Source organism: Ovis aries, chromosome 5 (genome assembly GCF_016772045.2).
Source record: "Ovis aries strain OAR_USU_Benz2616 breed Rambouillet chromosome 5, ARS-UI_Ramb_v3.0, whole genome shotgun sequence".
Lineage (NCBI taxonomy): Eukaryota > Metazoa > Chordata > Mammalia > Artiodactyla > Bovidae > Ovis > Ovis aries.
The window spans coordinates 15,148,059-15,168,501 of NC_056058.1; the positions used below are offsets into that span (position 1 = coordinate 15,148,059).

The window sequence follows — 20,443 nt, forward strand, 5'->3', positions numbered from 1 at the left end:
TCCCTGGTGGTCTAGTGGTTAAGACTCCATGCTTCCAATGCAGGGGATGCAGGTTCCATCCCTGGTCAGGTACTAGGATCCCACATGCCTCATAGCACAGCCCAAAAGTTAAAAAATATATATGTCGCAATTCCTTTGGAGCAGACTGGGGATACTTGTACAACATCACCAAAGAACATGCATGGGTGGTCAGGTGGCACAAACACAATGCAGTGTGGTGTCTCCATCAATGCCTTTCCTTACACATATGGGCCATAGGCAGATATTTTCCAGGCTCATTTCAGATAGTCTGTGGCATGTGGCTGAATTCTAGTGGATGAGATGTTGGTTGCAGTGACATATGCCTGAATCCTACACAGTCTTCAACTGTCTTCCCCTCCAGCAACAACCAGTGAGGTCATGTGTCAAAATAATAGAATCATAAAAAAAAAGCTGAAGACTCCCCTGGTGCCACAGGAGCTAATAATCTGCCTACCAATGCAGGAGATATGAGTTCAATCCCTGGTCTGGGAAGATCCCACATGCCTTGGAGCAACTAAGTTCATGTGCGAGAACTATTGAGTCCATGTGCTGCAACTTCTGAAGCCCTCATGCCTAGAGCCTGTGGTCCACAACAAGAGAAGCCACCTCAGTGAGAAACGTGAGCACCCAGGAAAGAGTAGCCCCCACTCACCACAACTAGTGAAAGCCTGCACAAAGCAATGAAGACCCAGCACAGTCATAAAAAAAGTGAAGCTGAATCTCACATGGGGAAGAGCCTCTTGATCCACACTGGACTTTGCAAAAGTAGCACACAAAAACATATTTGCTCTGTCGAGCCATTGAGACATTGGGAATTCTTTGTCACTGTAGCACACTTTAGCTTAAACTGACTAATCATCAGACTATATCTTGAGTTGAACAAACATAAAAATTGAGAAGATTTAAGAACACTTGGTGAAATCACTTCCAAATCACACAATTCTATCATATTCACAATTATAATTTTATACACCCACTCATTTGTTTATTCAACAAATGTATATTAAGTATGCATGGTATGCTAGATATTAGAGATACAAGGATGATTTCTTCTCTATTCATCAGCATTTAAATGTGCTCAAAATTTTTTTCCTGGAGCCGATTATACAGAGTGAAATAAGCCAGAAAGAAAAACACCAATACAGTATACTAACACATATATATGGAATTTAGAAAGATGGTAATGATGACCCTGTATGCAAGACAGCAAAAGAGACATAGATGTGTAGAGCGGACTTTTGGACTCTGAGGGAGAGGGAGAGGGTGGGATGATTTGGGAGAATGGCATTGAAACATGTATACTATCATGTAGGAAACGAATCGCCAGTCTATGTTCGATGCAGGATGCAGGATGCTTGGGGCTGGTGCACAGGGATGATCCAGAGGGATGATGTGGGGTGGGAGGTGGGAGCGGGGTTCATGTTTGGGAGCTCATGTACACCCGTGGTGGATTCATGTCAAGGTATGTCAAAACCAATACAGTGACGTAAAGTAAAATGAAGTAAAAATAAAAATTAAAAAAATTTTAATTTTATCATTAAAAATTAATTTAACTGGTGGCTAGTTACTGTACAATATTGTGGTGGTTTTTGCCATACATCAACATGAATCAACCATACGTGCACATGTGTCCCCACATCCTGAAGCCCCTCCCAGCTTCCTCCCCACACCATCCCTTCTGGGCTGTTCCAGTGCACTGTCTTTGAGTCCCCTGCTTCTTGCATCACACTTGCACTGGTCATCTGTTTACATATGGTAATATACATGTTTCAATGCTATTCTCTCAAATCATCCCCCTGTCGCCTTCTCCCACATAGTCCAAATGTCTGTTCTTTACAACTGTGCCTCTTTTGCTGCCATGCATATAGGGTTGTTGTTACTGTCTTCCTAAAGTCCATATATATGCATTAATATACTGTATTGGTGTTTCTCTTTCTGACTTACTTCACTCTATATAATATGTGTATAACGGACTTTTGGACTCAGAGGGAGAGGGAGAGGGTGGGATGATTTGGGAGAATGACATTCTAACATGTATACTATCATGTGAATTGAATCGCCAGTCTATGTCTGACTCAGGATGCAGCATGCTTGGGGCTGGTGCATGGGGATGACCCAGAAAGATGTTATGGGGAGGGAGGTGGGAGGAGGGTTCATGTTTGGGAATGCATGTAAGAATTAAAGATTTTAAAATTTAAAAAATAAAAAACTAAAAAAAAAATAAATAAATAAAAATAAATAAATGGCATTCTAACATGTATACTATCCTGTAAAAAAAAAAAAAAAAAAAAAAAAAACTCTATATAATAGACTCCAGTTTCACCCACTTGTTAGAACTGACTCAAATGCATTCTTTTTTATAGCTGAGTAATATTCCATTGTGTATATGTACCACAACTTCCTTTTCCATTTGTCTGCCAATGGATATCTAGGTTGCTTCAATGTCCGAGCAATTGTAAACAGCGCTGCAATGAACATTGGGGTACATGTGTCTCTTTTGACTCTGGTTTCCTCGGTGTGTATGCCCAGCAGTGGGATTGCTGGGTAGTATGGCAGTTCTATCTCCAGTTTTTTGAGGAATCTTCACACTGTTCTCCACAGTGGCTGTGCTAGTTTGCATTCCTACCAACAGTGTAAAAGTGTTCCCTTTTCTCCACACCCTCTGCAGCATTTATTGTTTGTAGACTTTTTGGTGGCAAAAATATGCTCAAAAATTTTTAAATAAATAAATATGCTCAAACATCTGCTATTAAAAGGAAACAAAGAATGTTAAAATAGTACCTAGTTTGCCCTCCTACATTATTGGTAGGAATGTAAATTTGTAAAACTGGGATGGAGATCAGTACAGAGATTCTTTAAAAGAGTAAAACTAGAACTACTATATGATTCAGCAGTCCCACTCCTGAGCATGTATCCAGAGAAAGCCATACTTTGAAAAGATACATGCTCCCCAATGTTCACTGCAGCTCTATTTATAGGATCCAAGACATGGAAGCAACCTAAATGTCCATAAGCAGAGGAACGGGTAAAGATGTGGTACATATACACAATGGGATCTTAATCAGTCATGAAAAGAGTGAAAGATGCCATTTGCAGCAACATGGTTACAACCAGAGATTATCATACTAAGTGAAGCGAAGTCAGAGAAAGACAAATATCATATGCTCCTGCTCATATGTGAGATCTGAAAACAATACACAAATGAATTTAAATACAAAAGAGAAATAGACCGACAAACAGAAAACAAACTATGGTTACCAAAGGGAAAGTGGGGAGAAGGATGAATTAGGAGGTTGGAAGTAACGTATACACATTACTATATACGAACAGGTAAACAATAATGACCTACTGTATAGCATAGGGAACTATATTCAATTCTTTGATATAACCTATAATGAAAAAGAATCTGAAAAATATATTATTCTATATATATAAAAAGACATATATATATATATAAAAGTATCCATAGATATATACTTTTCCAGATTCTTTTCCATTATATATATATATACATATATATATATGGCTGAATCTCTTTACTGTACACTTGAAACAAACAAAACATTGTAAATCAGCTAAACTGCAATAAAAAATAAAAAATAGTACCTCTCTTGATCTTCAAATTAAGTTGAATACTACATACCACACACACATACTCTATACACACATGGCACCTGAGACAGATACACACACACACTATAAACCTACCAAGATGACTGCTGATATGGGTCCTAAGAAACTGAAGATAAATCCTTTCTCTATGTTGATCCAGCAACTGAAAAACAGAAAGCAACAGTGGCAGCATTTAAAAAGTGATCTGCAGTAGAGAATATTTATATATGACTTTTTGGGCTTCCCAGTGGCTCACTGGTAAAGAATCCATCTTCTATGCAAGGAGATGCAGGAGATGTGGGTCCAATCCCTGGGTGGGGAAGAGCCCCTGGAGAAGGGTATGGCAGCCCACTCCAGTATTCTAGAGAAACCCATGGACAGAGGAGCCTGGTGGGCTACAGTCTATAGGGTCACAAAGAGTTGGATACAACTGAAGCGGCTGAGCATGCATATAGCATTTACTTGTGCCAGGCACCATTCTAATACTTGGAAGTAGAGAGTATTACTGTCTTTCTTTTACAGGTGAGAAAACCTAGGAAAGAATTTAACTGTCCTCAGAGTCACCAGGCTAGTAAGTGAGGAACCTTGAATTTGGAACCAGGTAATCAAGTCTAGAATTCATGCTCCTTGAAGTTTATGGAAGCATTTGGTTATGACAGCAAAGATTTGTAAAGAATTTCAAATGTCTATCACTTAGAGGTTAATTTTTAAAAGTTGGTAAGAATATACAATGTACCACATTAAATGATGATGTATATCTGTATTATTGATGTAGAAAAAGTCCACTACATATTATTAAGGGAATAAACAAATTACATGCAGAACCTTTATGATGATCCCATTTTTATAAAAAAATATATATTTATATGTATAAAATATATATTGGGTTTCCCTGATAGCTCAATTGGTAAAGAATCCACCTGCAATGCAGGAGACCCTGGTTCAATTCCTAAGTCAGGAAGATCCACTGGAGAAAGGTTAGGCAACCCACTCAAGTGTTCTTGGGTTTCCCTTGTGGTTCAGCTGGTAAAGAATCTGCGTGCAATGTGGGAGGCCTGGGTTTGATCCCTGGGTTGGGAAGATCCCCTGGAGAAGGGAAAGGCTACCCACTCCAGTATTCTGGCCTGGAGAGTATTAAGGGAATAAACAAATTACATGCAGTATCTTTATCATGATCCCATTTTAATAAAAATATATATTTATTTATATATTTATAAATATTTATGTATACATAAATACATAAATAAATATGTATATTTATATTTATACATATATAAGGGTTTCTCAAGTGGTGCAGTTGGTAAAGACTCCACCTGCCAAAGCAGGAGACACGGGTTCAAACTCTAGGTTGGGAAGATACTTCGGAGTAGCAAATGGGAATCCCCTCCAGTATTCTTGCCTGGAAAATTCCATGGACAGAGGAGCCTAGTGGGTCGCAGTCCATGGGGGTGCATAGTTGGACATGACTGACTAATATACTGGGCTTAGTGGTATTGCAGAGGTTCTTTATTAGAATATTATTTTTTATAAAACCAGTTAGTACTTTCAGGAATAGAAGTAGTAAAGATCTATAAATATGTGACATTTATGGGGAGGGAGGTGGGAGGGGGGTTCATGTTTGGGAATGCATGTAAGAATTAAAGATTTTAAAATTTAAAAAATAAAAACTAAAAAAAAAAAAAAAAGATATGCCCCCCCCCCAAAAAAATATAAATATAGACATTTATATAAAAATAAAAATTCATGCTCCTTCCAGTTTACTGTCTGTGTTACTTTACACTTGTCGTTCACCTTTTTTCTCTAAGCCTCAGTTTGCTTAGTATACAAAATGGGAACAATTGGAGCACTTTCCTCTAGGGATGTTTTGATAAACATGAGAAATGGTATATATGAAACGCTTCGCCCCAGGGGCTGGAGAAATAAATGTTCAGCATCTTTGTTCTCAGCCTGTCATGCCCTACTCAACCCTTCCTTCCACCCTCAGTTTCCCAAGGAAACAGGTGTGTACCCACGTCCCCGACAGCACATTTTCAGCACTGGACTCACTGCTTAGTGGTGCCGTATCCTTGGGGGTTGATCGCTGCAGACACAGTCACAATCACTGCTGGGACCCCGTAGCCTACAGGGTACATGAACCTCTTCTTGAATCTGCCTGCGCTGGTGTAGTTGGCCACCCTGAGGTTCCTGACAGTGAGGAAGAGGTGCAGCCCTTCGAGGAACATCCAGGTGAAGGCGGCCAAGTAGAGGTAATGCAGTACACCGGCGATGACCTTGCACAGCACCTGGAGGGGAGAGGGGGGCCACTGGAATGTTTCCTGGGTGCAATGATCTCACCGTCTGCTCTTCACCAGGGTTGTCTCTGGGTAACTTTGGTGAGAGATGCTCCTTAGCCTTCTTCACATGTCCTTCTTCTCTTAGAGTCATGTCTCCAAACAGATGGATGGTTCCCCTTGTCTATTCCCATGCCTTGGCAGGGTGTCACTTGGGCCACCCAAGAAAAACTGAAATGTATCATGTTTAAAGTTCAATGGGGGACTTCCCTGGTGGTCCAGGGCTTAAAATCCATCTGCCAATGCAGGGGACACAGGTTTGATCTCTTGTCTGGCAAGATTCCACATGCCATGCGGCAACTAAGCCCAAACACCACAACTAGTGAAGACCAGTAGTTGAGCATGAGCACTAAAGCACATGCTCTGAAACAAGAGAAGCAATCGCAGTGAGAAGTCCATGTACTGCAAGGAGGTGTAGCCCCCGCTCACTGCAACTAGGTAAAGCTCGCAGCAGTGAAGACCCAGCATGGCCAAAAATAGCTAACTAGCTAACTAAAGTTCAAAGAGATCTTTGTCTAGCTTAAAATGGAAGAAGACAATATTCAAAGTGTGTTAAGGACTGCAGAAATCAGATAGCCCTTTGCCTGTTGGCTAATGGATGCTAGACTTCTTTGAGTCAGATGAAGCTGGTGCTGGCCAGGGCTGTCTCCATCCCAAGAACCCTTAACCACCTCCCTGCCCCCTTTCCCCTTCTGAGGATGAAATTAATCCTCATAGAAAGCTTGTAGCCTGCTTGTCCTGCCGTGATCACCGTCTCTTCCATCTTGGTCACTGCCCAGAACTAAAGTCACTTTGGTCTGTGTGGCATATATGTTGGGTACATGAATGATCCCCATAAAGCCTCATAGTTTTCTCTTTTGAGCCAACAGCTCATGGTTTCCTCCACTATCAAAGCATCTGCCCTGAATGACATTTTCCATAGTAAGCAAACCTTCCCCCACCCTTCTTCATATTCACTGAGTGTTCCCTCCATGTCTTTAGGAAAACTGGAACTTGAAAAAATCTTTTCCCCTCTCTTTAGGTTGCACAACGCAGCATGTGGAATCTTAGTTACTTGACCAGGGATCAAACCCATGCTCCCTGCACTGAAAGTGTGGAGTTTAACCACTGGACCACCAGGGAAATGTTTGCCCCCACCCCGTGTCTTTGATTAAAGTATAACCTGGCTTTTGTTTGAGGACACTGCTTTCCACACATTTCAAGAGAACAGTGACCGCTGTCCATTGTCTGAGGGGAACTGGGTTTCCTCTACACCTCTCATGATCTCTTCTGGACCACTGACTCTCTTTTCACGATGAATAAAACCCTCCTCTCTTAGGAATCATGTCCTGAGTCTTTCTATCAACCTCTCAATCTTTGCAAAACTCCATTCACTTCCTGGTTTCTACCCCTCACTCCTTGGAGATGCTGTTGCATGAAACATTGCTTGATATCAAACCTGCTAGCTGGGAATCACACATCAGTGACCCTCAGGACCCAGCACCACTGTGCATCGTTCATTCAGTCTGTAGGTTTTTAAATTGACAATTAACTGGGGGAAGGGACATGAAGAAAACTCTGAGTTTGGGGCATGTTCTATATCTTGATCAAGGTGATAGTTTTATATCTCTGTCTCTATATCTGGGCTTCCCTGGTGGCTCAGAGGTAAAGACCCCACCTGCCAATGCAGGAGATGTGGGTTTGATCCCTGTGTCGGGAAGATCCCCTGGAGAAGGAAATGGCAACCTACTCTAGTATTCTTACCTGGGAAATCAAATGGACAGAAGAGGCTGGTGGACTATGGTCCATGGGCTTGCAGAAGTGTCAGACACAACTTAGTGACTAAACAACAGCATATCTATATCTATTATAGACTTAGGTAATACCAAGTTCGTCTGTCTATGGAATTTTCCAACAGCATATCTAATGTACTACCTATCCATGAGAAAGGACGATTCCTGCCTTCTGAAAAAACATGATTGAATCTTGAGCTATGCTCAGGAGATTGTCAGACAGAGACAAGTACTGTATAATCTTTTATTTGTGGAATCGAAAAATCTCAGATTCATGAAAAAAGAAAAGAGTAAAAACCTGATTGCCAGGAGACAGAGGTAGGGGTTGGGATGATAAGGCTGATGTAATTTGTGGATATGAACGTGTAACGAGTAATAAATTACCCAAGGGAATACACAGTTCCATGAATATACTGAAAGCCACTGACATGTACATTTAAAAAGGGCAAACTATATATGTATGAATTATGCTATTGATACTATGTATAAAATAGATAACTAATGAGAGCCTACTGTATAGCTCAGGGAACTCTCCTTAAAGCACTCTGGTGGCCTGAATGAGAAGGAAGCCCAAAAGGGAGGGATATATGTATATGTGTGACTGAATCATTTTGCTATACAGCAGGAATTAGCACTACCTTGTAAAGCAAACATACAGCAATAAAAATTAAAGAAAAAGCTGTTTTAAAAAAAGAAGGGAATTCCCTGGCACTCCAGTTTAGGAATTGGCACTTTCACTGTTGTGGGCTTAGATTCAATCTTTTGTTGGGGAACTAACATCCTACAAGTCATGTAGTGTGGCTAAAATAAAAAATTAGTAAGAAAGAATTTTGGCTAATTCTCCTACCTTGGGCTCTGTCCGTTTGATGCCTGTGAGGAAGAGGAGGTAGGCCAGGAAGAGGCAGATGGAGAGCTGCAGGTGGAGGGAGGTGCTGGTGTTCTGGATGGATCGACACAGGAGGAAGGTGAGGGCCGCCAGGAAGAGGCAGAGCAGAGAGAGGCTCAGCCCCACATAGGTGATCATGGTCAGCACGGGATCCTCCTAGATGCAGCAGGAGAAAAGAGGCTCAGACTGGTTTTTGTTTTGGAGGCTGTGGTTCCCAATAATCCAGGTCTTAGAACCCTCAATGCATGGTGTTAATTTCCTTGTGAGAAACTGAACAGATCGATAGTGGCCAAGCTGAACTTCCCTCGTAGTCCACTGGTGAAGAATTGGCCTACCAGTTTAGGGGACAAGTGTTTCATCCCTGGTCTGGCAAGGTCCCACATGCTGTGGGGCAACCAAGCCCGGGTGCCACAACTACTGAGCCCACCTGCTGCAACTGGCGAAGCCCACGTGCCCTAGAGCCCATTGGTGTGCTCCTCTGCAACAAGAGAAGCCATCACAATGAGAAGCCTCGTCACCACAACTAGAGAGTAGCCCTGATTGCCACAGATAGAGAAAGCCCACGTGCAGCAGTGAAGACCCAGGCATCTGAAAGGAAATAATTAATTTTTTAAAAAGATTAGAAAATCACAATGAAATATGACTCTCATCCCAACAGTAAGACAATGATAATCAACAAAATTGTAACTTTTCTTGATCTCATTGGAGAGCCAAGTTTGCACAACAAAGAGGCAACATTAACTCAAGTTCTTCCCAAAAGAGATGAGACAGAACTATTTCAATTTTAACAGAGCACAGAAGGAACATGTGGTTGCTACAGGACTGCATGTGAAGAAATCCACCAGAAATTCCTAAAGGCTGAATGCAGTGGTTTTGGATGACTAGGTTTCCCAGATATAAGGGTTGTTTCAGTCACAAGTTCTACCCCATGAAAACATGAAAAAAAGCTCCATGCCACTAGTCATCAGGGTCGTATACGTTAAAGCCACAGTGAGATACCACTATACACCTCCTAAAAGGGTTGTATATTTTTAACATGAAAAAGAGAAAGTTATATTAATGTGTATATAGAAAGGGTTAGTCACTTAGTCGTGTCTGCCTCTTTGAGACCCCATGGACCATAGCCAGCCAGGCTCCTCTGTCCAAGGGTTTCTCCAGGCAAGGATACTGGAGTGGGTTGCCATTTCCTTCTCCAGGGGAATCTTCCTGAAAAACAGTACCGATGAATCTATTTGCGGGGCGGGAATGGAGACGTAGAGAAAGGACTTGTGTTCACAGTGGGGAAAGGAGAGGGTGGGACGAGTTGAGAGAGTTGCATTGGAGCATATACACTGTGGCTTCTCAGGTAGCACTGAAACAAGCACACTACCATGTGTGAAATAAATAGCTAGCTGGAAGATGCTCAGTAGCACAGGGAGTTCTGCTCAGTACTCTGTGATGACTTAACAGGGTGGGATGGGGGTTCAGTAAGAGGGAGACTCAAAAGGGAAGGGAGTGTACATACACACACACACACAAACACACACACACATACTTATGTTGGTGTATGGCAGAAACTAACACAGCATTGTAAAGCATTATCCTTGAATTTTAAAAAATGAAAAGAAAAAGAGGAAGAAGAGAGGAAGATACATAGCTGTTCCTCTGCTCATATTTTTTCATCTTCTTTTTGAAGATCCCTGCCTTCCACCCCAGCACCACCCTGCAGCAGAGCTGACTTTCAGCGTCATGCGTGTTTACACATGTACCTTCAGCTCAACTGAGGCCATGAGGACAGCAAAGGTGGACAGATGGCTGCAGCTGCATACAGTTCGAGCTCCGTCAGAAAAGGTCACGTGGCACCCTTCATTAGACCAGACCAGCTCATCCCAGTAGACACAAAGAGACTTTTTGCTTTCCCCTATCATCTGGAAAGAAAATTGCTCTTCATGAGACACTATCATTTAAAATCTGACGCTTCCCACACATACATGCACACACACACTTGCATGCATGCTTACACACAATGAAATACTGTTCAACCATAAAAAAATGAAATAATGCCATTTGTAACACAGATAGGCCTAAAGGATATTATGCTTAGTAAAATGTCAGGCAGATAAAGACAAATACTTATATTATTTCCTATATGTGGAATCTAAAAAATAAAACAGATGAATGGAATATACAAAACAGAAACAGACTCACAGACATAGAAAACAAACTTATGATGAGCAAAGGGGATAAGGAAGAGGGGAGAGACAAATTAGGAGTATGGGATTAACAGATACAAACTCATATCTATAAAAGAGATAAGCAACTACAATTTACTATATAGCACAGGAAACTATCCCCATTATTTTGTAATAACCTATAATGGAATATAATATGCAAAAATACTGAATTACCATATTTTATGAATGCATGCATGCTTAGTTGTGTCCAACCAGGATCCTCTGTCCATGGAATTTTCCAGGCAAGAATAATGGAGTGAGTTACCTTTTCTTCCTCCAGGGAATCTTCCCGACCCAGGGAACAAGCCCGAGCCTCCTTCGTCTCCTGCACTTGCAGGCAGATTCTTACCACTGAGTCACCTGGGAAGCCCACTATATTGTATACTTGAAACCAACACGGCATTCTAAATCAACTATACTCCAATAAAATTTGTTATATTAAAGTTTTTGTTTTTTAATTTTTTATACAATTTAAATGTACTTTCCATTTACAATAATCGCAAAATTTTGTTTACACAGAAACGGACTCAGAGACATAGAGAACACACTTGTGGTTGTGGTGGGTGGAGGGATGAGGGATGGACTGGGAGTTTGGCATTCATAGATGCAAACTATACATTTACAATATATAAACAACAGGGTCCTACTATACAGCATGGGGAAGTATATTAAATATCTGTGAGGACAATTTTTAATGTGTTTTAAAAATCATGGGATTCAGTTTTTCCTTTTTTATGGCTTTACTGAGGTATAATTGATATACAAAGGTAAAAAATCCGCCTGCTAAGGCAGGAGACGCAAGAGACATGGATTCAATCCCTGGGTTGGGAAGACTCCCTGGGGTAGAAAATGGCAACCCACTCCAGTGTTCTTGCCTGGAGAATCCCATGGACAGAGGAGTCTGGCGGGCTACAATCCATGGGGCCGTAAGAGTCAGACACGACTGAACACACAACACACTACGTGAAACATGATTAATTTGGATATATGCAAACACCTGTGACACCATTACCACCATCAAAGTAACAAAACAAACCCAACACTTCCTGAAGTTTCCTGCGTCCCTTTGTTTCTGCTTTTTTGTTTGATTGTTTGTTTGTTTTTGTGGTAAGAACACTGACTATGAGATCTACCCTCTTAACAAATTTTGAAGTGCATGATACCATATTCACTATAGGCTTTGTTATATTAAGTATCTTTTACTTAGAACTGGAAGACCAGAGAATGTATTTGCAACTTCTTCTTCAATTAATTAGAGGCTCAAGTTTCAATTCTGGGGTCAGAAACGAAATCCTAATATTAAAAAAAAAAAACAACTTTCACCTGACTTAAAATTTTTATTTATTTATTTATTTTTGGATGCGCTGGGTCTTCATTGCTGTGCAGCATTTTCTCTAGTTTCAGAGAGCAGGGCCTACTCTCTAGCTGTGGTGCACGGGCTTCTCACTGTGATGACTGGCTTCTCTTGTTGCTGAGCGCGGGCTCCAGGGCACGTGGGCTTCAGCAGTTGCAACACGTGGGTTCATCATTGCAGCCTGAGGGCTCTAGAGCACGCAGACCAGTAATCGTGGCACACAAGCTTAGTTGCCCTGAGGCACGTGGGATCTTCCCGGGCCAAGGATCAAACCCATGTCTCTTGCATTGGCAGGTGAATTATTTGCCGTGGAGCCCCCAGGGAAGCTCTCACCTGATTTTTTAAAAATTATTTATTAATTTATTCATTGCCTTGGTTTCTTATCAAGGCAACCAAAGAGAACATTAAAAAAGAAGCAAACCGATTGAAATCTCAAAGAAACAGATCTTTGCAGTGATTTCAAAAGCAAACTGAGTTGGTTAAATGAATGATTCTTTGAAGAAAGACTTCATTTGGGGAAGTGACTAGAGGAAGTCTTCTGCATTGAGGGAATCCTGGAGAATATGAACATCTTTGGAGCCGATGTTCGGGCTTATGTAAAGCAAAGCCTATTCTTGAGCTCTCTGGGTTCCTTAGAGACTCCCAGGGATCCACTCTGATGGAGATACTTTAGGTATTCTATTCTAATGGCCAGGACGTAAGAGTCCCTAACATTTCTTTTTTTTTTAAATTTTAAAAATTTTACTTTTACTTTACAATACTGTATTGGTTTTGCCATACATCAACATGAATCCGCCACGGGTGTACATGAGTTCCCAATCCTAAACCCCCCTCCCACCTCCCTCCCCATACCATTTCTCTGGGTCATCCCAGTGCACCAGCCCCAAACATCCTGTATCCTGCATCGAACCTCGACTGGCGATTCTTTTCTTACATGATAGTATACATGTTTCAATGCCATTCTCCCAAATCATCCCACCCTCTCCCTCTCCCTCTCCCACAGAGTCCAAAAGACTGTTCAATACATCTGTGTCTCTTTTGCTGTCTCGCATACAGGGTTATCGTTACCATTTTTCTAAATTCCATATATATGTGTTAGTATACTGTATTGGTGTTTTTCTTTCTGGCTTACTTCACTCTGTATAGTCGGCTCCAGCTTCATCCACCTCATTAGAACTGATTCAAATGTATTCTTTTTAAATTCCATATATATGTGTTAGTATACTGTATTGGTGTTTTTCTTTCTGGCTTACTTCACTCTGTATAATCGGCTCCAGTTTCATCCATCTCATCAGAACTGATTCAAATGAATTCTTTTTAACTGCTGAGTAATACTCCATTGTGTATATGTACCAAAGTTTTCTTATCCATTCATCTGCTGATGGACATCTAGGTTGTTTCCATGTCCTGGCTATTATAAACAGTGCTGCGATGAACATTGGGGTACATGTGTCTCTTTCAATTCTGGTTTCCTCGGTGTGTATGCCCAGAAGTGGGATCGCTGGGTCATAAGGTAGTTCTATTTGCAATTTTTTAAGGAATCTCCACACTGTTCTCCATAGTGGCTGTACTAGTTTGCATTCCCACCAACAGTGTAGGAGGGTTCCCTTTTCTCCACACCCTCTCCAGCATTTATTGCTTGCAGATTTTTGGATCGCAGCCATTCTGACTGGTGTGAAGTGGTACCTCATTGTGGTTTTGATTTGCATTTCTCGAATAATGAGTGATGTTGAGCATCTTTTCATGTGTTTGTTAGCCATCCGTATGTCTTCTTTGGAGAAATGTCTATTTAGTTCTTTGGCCCATTTTTTGATTGGGTCGTTTATTTTTCTGGAGTTGAGCTGCAGAAATTGCTTGTATATTTTTGAGATTAGTTGTTTGTCAGTTGCTTCATTTGCTATGATTTTCTCCCATTCAGAAGGCTGTCTTTTCACCTTGCTTATATTTTCCTTTGTTGTGCAGAAGCTTTTAATTTTAATTAGATCCCATTTGTTTATTTTTGCTTTTATTTCCAGAATTCTGGGAGGTGGATCATAGAGGATCCTGCTGTGATTTATGTCTGAGAGTGTTTTGCCTATGTTCTCCTCTAGGAGTTTTATAGTTTCTGATCTTACATTTAGATCTTTAATCCATTTTGAGTTTATTTTTGTGTGCGGTGTTAGAAAGTGATCTAGTTTCACTGTGTATAACGGACTTTTGGACTCAGAGGGAGAGGGAGAGGGTGGGATGATTTGGGAGAATGACATTCTAACATGTATACTATCATGTGAATTGAATCGCCAGTCTATGTCTGACGCAGGATGCAGCATGCTTGGGGCTGGTGCATGGGGATGACCCAGAAAGATGTTATGGGGAGGGGAGGTGGGAGGGGGTTCATGTTTGGGAATGCATGTAAGAATTAAAGATTTTAAAATTTAAAAAAAAAAAATGAAAAAAAAAAAAAGAATGGATAAGAAAGCTGTGGTACATATACACAATGGAGTATTACTCAGCCAGTAAAAAGAATACATTTGAATCAGTTCTGATGAGATGGATGAAACTGGAGCTGATTATACAGAGTGAAGTAAGCCAGAAAGAAAAACACCAATACAGTATACTAACACATATATATGGAATTTAGAAAGATGGCAATGATGACCCTGTATGCAAGACAGCAAAAAAGACACAGATGTATACAGCAGACTTTTGGACTCAGAGGGAGAGGGTGGGATGATTTGGGAGAATGGCACTGAAACATGTATACTATCATGTAAGAATTGAATCTCCAGTCTATGTCCGATGCAGGATACAGGATGCTTGGGGCTGGTGCACTGGGATGACCCAGAGAGATGTTATGGGGAGGGAGATGGGAGGGGGGTTCATGTTTGGGAACGCATGTACACCTGTGGTGGATTCATGTCAATGTATGGCAAAACCAATACAGTATTGTAAAGTAAAATAAAGTAAAAATAAAAATTAAAAAAAAAAAAAAAAAAAAAACAAATGTATTCTTTTTAATGGCCGAGTAATACTCCATTGTGTATATGTACCACAGCTTTCTTATCCATTCATCTGCTGATGGACATCTAGGTTGCTTCCATGTCCTGGCTATTACAAACAGTGCTGTGATGAACATCGGGGTGCATGTGTCCCTTTCAATTCTGGTTTTCTCAGTGTGTATGCCCAGCATTGGGATTGCTAGATCATAAGGCAGCTCTATTTCCAGTTTTTTTTTTTTTTTTTTAAGGAATCTCCACACTGTTCTCCATAGTGGCTGTACTAGTTTGCATTCCCACCAACAGTGTAAGAGGGTTCCCTTTCTCCACACCCTCTCCAGCATTTATTGCTTGTAGACTTTTGGAACGCAGCCATTCTGGCTGGTGTGAAATGGTACCTCATTGTGGTCTTGATTTGCATTTCTCTGATAATGAGTGATGTTGAGCAACCCCACACCCAAGGAGTGGTGGCTGCCTGGGTGCAGGAGGGCCTAGAGGAACCATCCCACATTGAAGGTCAGAAAGGGCGGTGGTAGGAGACACCCCTCATCCAAGGTAAGGAGAATCGGCTGTGCTTTGCTGGAGCAGCCATGAAGAGATAGTCCATGCCCAAGGTAAGAGAAACCCAAGTAAGACGGTAGGTGTTGCAAGAGGGCATCAGAGGGCAGACACACTGAAACCATACTCACAGAAATCTAGTCCATCTAATCACTCTAGGACCACAGCCTTGTCTAACACAATGAAATTAAGCCATGCCCATGGGGCAACCCAAGACAGGCGGATCATGGTGGAGAGGTCTGACAGAATGTGGTCCACTGGAGAAGGGAATGGCAAACCACTTCAGTATTTTTGCCTTGAGAACCCCATGAACAGTGTGAAAAAGCAAAATGATAGGATACTGAAAGAGGAACTCCCCAGGTCAGTAGGTGCCTAATATACTACTGGAGGTCAGTGGAGAAATAACTCCAGAAAGAATGAAGGGATGGAGCCATAGCAAAAACGATACCCAGCTGTGGATGTGACTGGTGATAGAAGCAAGGTCCGATGCCATAAAGAGCAATATTGCATAGAAACCTGGAATGTCAGGTCCATGAATCAAGGCAAATTGGAAGTGGTCAAACAGGAGATGGCAAGAGTGAACGTCAACATTCTAGGAATCAGCGAATTAAAATGGACTGGAATGGGTGAATTTAACTCAGATGACCATTATATCTACTACTGCGGGCAGGAATCCCTCAGAAGAAATGGAGTAGCCATCATGGTCAACAGAAGAGTCTGAAATGCAGTACTTGGATGCAATCTCAAAAACGACAGAATGATCTCTGTTCGTTTCCAAGGCAAACCATTCAATATCATGGTAATCCAAGTCTATGCCCCAACAAGTAACACTGAAGAAACTGAAGTTGAACGGTTCTATGAAGATCTACAAGACCTTATAGAACTAACACCCAAAAAAGATGTCCTTTCCATTATAGGGGACTGGAATGCAAAAGTAGGAAGTCAAGAAACACCTGGAGGTACATGCAAATTTGGCCTTGGAATACGGAATGAAGCAGGGCAAAGACTAATAGAGTTTTGCCAAGATAATTCACTGGTCATAGCAAACACCCTCTTCCAACAACACAAGAGAAGACTCTACACATGGACATCACCAGATGGTTAACACTGAAGTCAGACTGATTATGTTCTCTGCAGCCAAAGATGGAGAAGTTCTATACAGTCAACAAAAACAAGACCAGGAGCTGACTGTGGCTCAGACTACGAACTCCTTATTACCAAATTCAGACTTAAATTGAAGAAAGCAGGGAAAACTGCTAGACCATACAGGTATGACCTAAATCAAATCCCTTATGATTATACAGTGGAAGTGAGAAATAGATTTAAAGGCCTAGATCTGATAGATAGAGTGCCTGATGTACTATGGAATGAGGTTCGTGACATTGTACAAGAGACAGGGATCAAGGCTATCCCCATGGAAAAGAAATGCAAAAAAGCAAAATGGCTGTCTGGGGAAGCCTTACAAATAGCTGTGAAAAGAAGAGAAGTGAAAAGCCAAGGAGAAAAGGAAAGATATAAGCATCTGAATGCAGAGTTCCAAAGAATAGCAAGATGAGATAAGAAAGCCTTCTTCAGCTATCAATGCAAAAAAACAGAGGAAAACAACAGAATGGGAAAGACTAGAGATCTCTTCAAGAAAATCAGAGATACCAAGGGAACATTTTATGCAAAGATGGGCTAGATAAAGGACAAAAATGGTATGGACCTAACACAAGCAGAAGATATTAAGAAGAGATGGCAAGAATAAACAGAAGAACTGTACAAAAAGGATCTTCACGACCTGGATAATCACGATGGTGTGATCACTCATCTAGAGCCAGACATCTTGGAATGTGAAGTCAAGTGGGCCTTAGGAAGCATCACTATGAACAAAGCTAGTGGAGGTGATGGAATTCCAGTTGAACTATTTCAAATCCTGAAAGATGATGCTGTAAGTGCTGCACTCAATATGTCAGCAAATTTGGAAAACTCAGCAGTGGCCACAGGACTGGAAAAGGTCAGTTTTCATTCCAATCCCAAAGAAAGGCAATGCCAAAGAATGCTCAAACTATTGCACAATTGCACCCATCTCACATGCTAGGAAAGTAATGCTCACAATTCTCCAAGCCAGCCTTCAGCAATACATGAACCGTGAACTTCCAGATGTTCAAGCTGGTTTTAGAAAAGGCAGAGGAACCAGAGATCAAATTGCCAACATCCGCTGGATCATTGAAAAGCAAGAGAGTTCCAGAAAAACATCTATTTCTGCTTTATTGACTATGCCAAAGCCTTTGACTGTGTGGATCTCATTAAACTGTGGAAAATTCTGAAAGAGATGGGAATACCAGATCACCTAACTTGCCTCTTGAGAAATCTGTATGCAAGCCAGGAAGCAACAGTTAGAACTGGACATGGAACAACAGACTGGTTCCAAATAGGAAAAGGTATACATCAAGGCTGTATATGTCACCCTGCTTATTTGACTTATATGCCGAGTACATAATGAGAAACGCTGGACTGGAAGAAACACAAGCTGGAATCAAGATTGCTGGGAGAAACATCAATAACCTCAGATATGCAGATGACACCACCCTTATGGCAGAAAGTGAAGAGGAATTAAAGAGCCTCTTGATGAAAGTAAAAGAGGAGACTGAAAAAGTTGGCTTAAAGCTCAACATTCAGAAAACGAAGATCATGGCATCCGGTCCCATCACTCCATGGGAAATAGATGGGGAAACAGTGGAAACAGTGTCAGACTTTATTTTTTTGGGCTCCAGAATCACTGCAGATGGTGACTGCAGCCATGAAATGAAAAGACGCTTACTCCTTGGAAGAAAAGTTATGACCAACCTAGATAGTGTATTCAAAAGCAGAGACATTACTTTGCTGACTAAGGTCCATCTAGTCAAGACTATGGTTTTTCCAGTAGTCATGTATGGATGTGAGAGTTGGACTGTGAAGAAGGCCGAGCGCTGAAGAATTGATGCTTTTGAACTGTGGTGTTGGAGAAGACTCTTGAGAGTCCCTTGGACTGCAAGGAGATCCAACCAGTCCATTCTGAAGGAGATCAATCCTGGGATTTCTCTGGAAGGAATGATGCTAAAGCTGAAGCTCCAGTACTTTGGCCACCTCATGTGAACAGTTGACTCATTGGAAAAGACTTTGATGCTGGGAGGGATTGGGGGCAGGAGGGGAAGGGGACGACCGAGGATGAGATGGTTGGATGGCATCACTGACTTGATGATCGCGAGTGTGAGTGAATTCCGGGAGTTGGTGATGGACAGGGAGGTTTGGCGTGCTGCTATTCATGGGGTCGCAAAGAGTTGGACATGACTGAGCGACTGAACTGAACTGAACTGAACTGAACTGAGCATCCTTTCATGTGTTTGTTAACCATCTGTATGTCTTCTTTGGAGAAATGTCTATTTAGTTCTTTGGCCCATTTTTTGATTGGGTTGTTTATTTTTTCTGGAATTTAGCTGTATGAGTTGCTTGTATATTTTTGAGATTAGTTGTTGGTCAGTTGCTTCATTTGCTATTATTTTCTCCCATTCAGAAGGCTGTCTTTTCACCTTACTTATATTTTCCTTTGTTGTGCAGAGGCTTTTAATTTTAATTAGATCCCATTTGTTTATTTTTGCTTTTATTTCCAGTATTCTGGGAGGTGGGTCATAGAGGATCCTGCTATGATTTATGTCAGAGAGTGTTTTACCTATGTTCTCCTCTAGGAGTTTTATAGTTTCTGGTCTTACGTTTAGATCTTTAATCCATTTTGAGTTTATTTTTGTGTATGGTGTTAGAAAGTGTTCTAGTTTCATTCTTTTACAAGTGGTTGACCAGTTTTCCCAGCATCACTTGTTAAAGAGATTGTCTTTACTCCATTGTATATTCTTGCCTCCTTTGTCAAACATAAGGTTCCATAGGTGTGTGGATTTATCTCTGGGCTTTCTATTTTGTTCCATTCATCTATATTTGTCTTTGTGCCAGTACCATACTGTCTTGATTACTGTGGCTTAGTAGAGACTGAAGTCAGGCAGGTTGATCCTCCAGTTCCATTCTTCATTCTCAAGATTGCTTTGGCTATTTGAGGTTTTTTGTATTTCCATATAAATTGTGCAATTATTTGTTCTAGCTCTGTGAAAAATACCACTGGTAGCTTGATAGGGATTGCATTGAATCTGTAGATTGCTTTGGGTAGTATCCTCATTTTCACTGTATTGATTCTTCCGATCCATGAACATGGTATATTTCTCCATCTATTAGTGTCCTCTTTTATTTCTTTCATCAGTGTTTTATAGTTTTCTATATATAGGTCTTTCGTTTCTTTAGGTAGATATATTCCTAAGTATTTTATTCTTTTTGTTGCAATGGTGAATGGAATTGTTTCCTTAATTTCTTTTTCTACTTTCTCATTATTAGTGTATAGGAATGCAAGGGATTTCTGTGTGTTGATTTTATATCCTGCAACTTTACTATATTCATTGATTAGCTCTAGTAATTTTCTGGTGGGGTCTTTAGGGTTTTCTATGTAGAGGCTCATGTCATCTGCAAACAGTGAGAGTTTGACTTCTTCTTTTCCAATTTGGATTCCTTTTATTTCTTTTTCTGCTCTGATTGCTGTGGCCAAAACTTCCAGAACTATGTTGAATAGTAGTGGTGAGAGTGGGCACCCTTGTTTTGTTCCTGACTTTAGGGGAAATGCTTTCAATTTTCCACCATTGAGGATAATGTTTGCTGTGGGTT

The 20,443-nt window shown here is 41.0% G+C and overlaps 1 protein-coding gene across 2 annotated transcripts in view; it reads right to left on the reverse strand.

Moving 5' to 3' along the window:
* Nucleotides 1–20,443, reverse strand: part of LOC101106326 (adhesion G protein-coupled receptor E3-like) — a 142,939-nt gene that overhangs the window by 96,868 nt on the left and 25,628 nt on the right. Inside the window, exons 12-15 of one of the 2 annotated variants that reach the window (XM_042250060.2) lie at nt 10,370–10,528; nt 8,583–8,777; nt 5,680–5,915; nt 3,730–3,796 (exon numbers count right to left, since the gene is read on the reverse strand). The exons of the other annotated variant lie outside the window; for it this stretch is intronic. Of the exons in view, the coding sequence (XP_042105994.1) occupies nt 3,730–3,796; nt 5,680–5,915; nt 8,583–8,777; nt 10,370–10,528 (657 nt within the window). The remainder of the gene's footprint in view (nt 1–3,729; nt 3,797–5,679; nt 5,916–8,582; nt 8,778–10,369; nt 10,529–20,443) is intronic. 2 annotated transcript variants of the gene reach the window in all.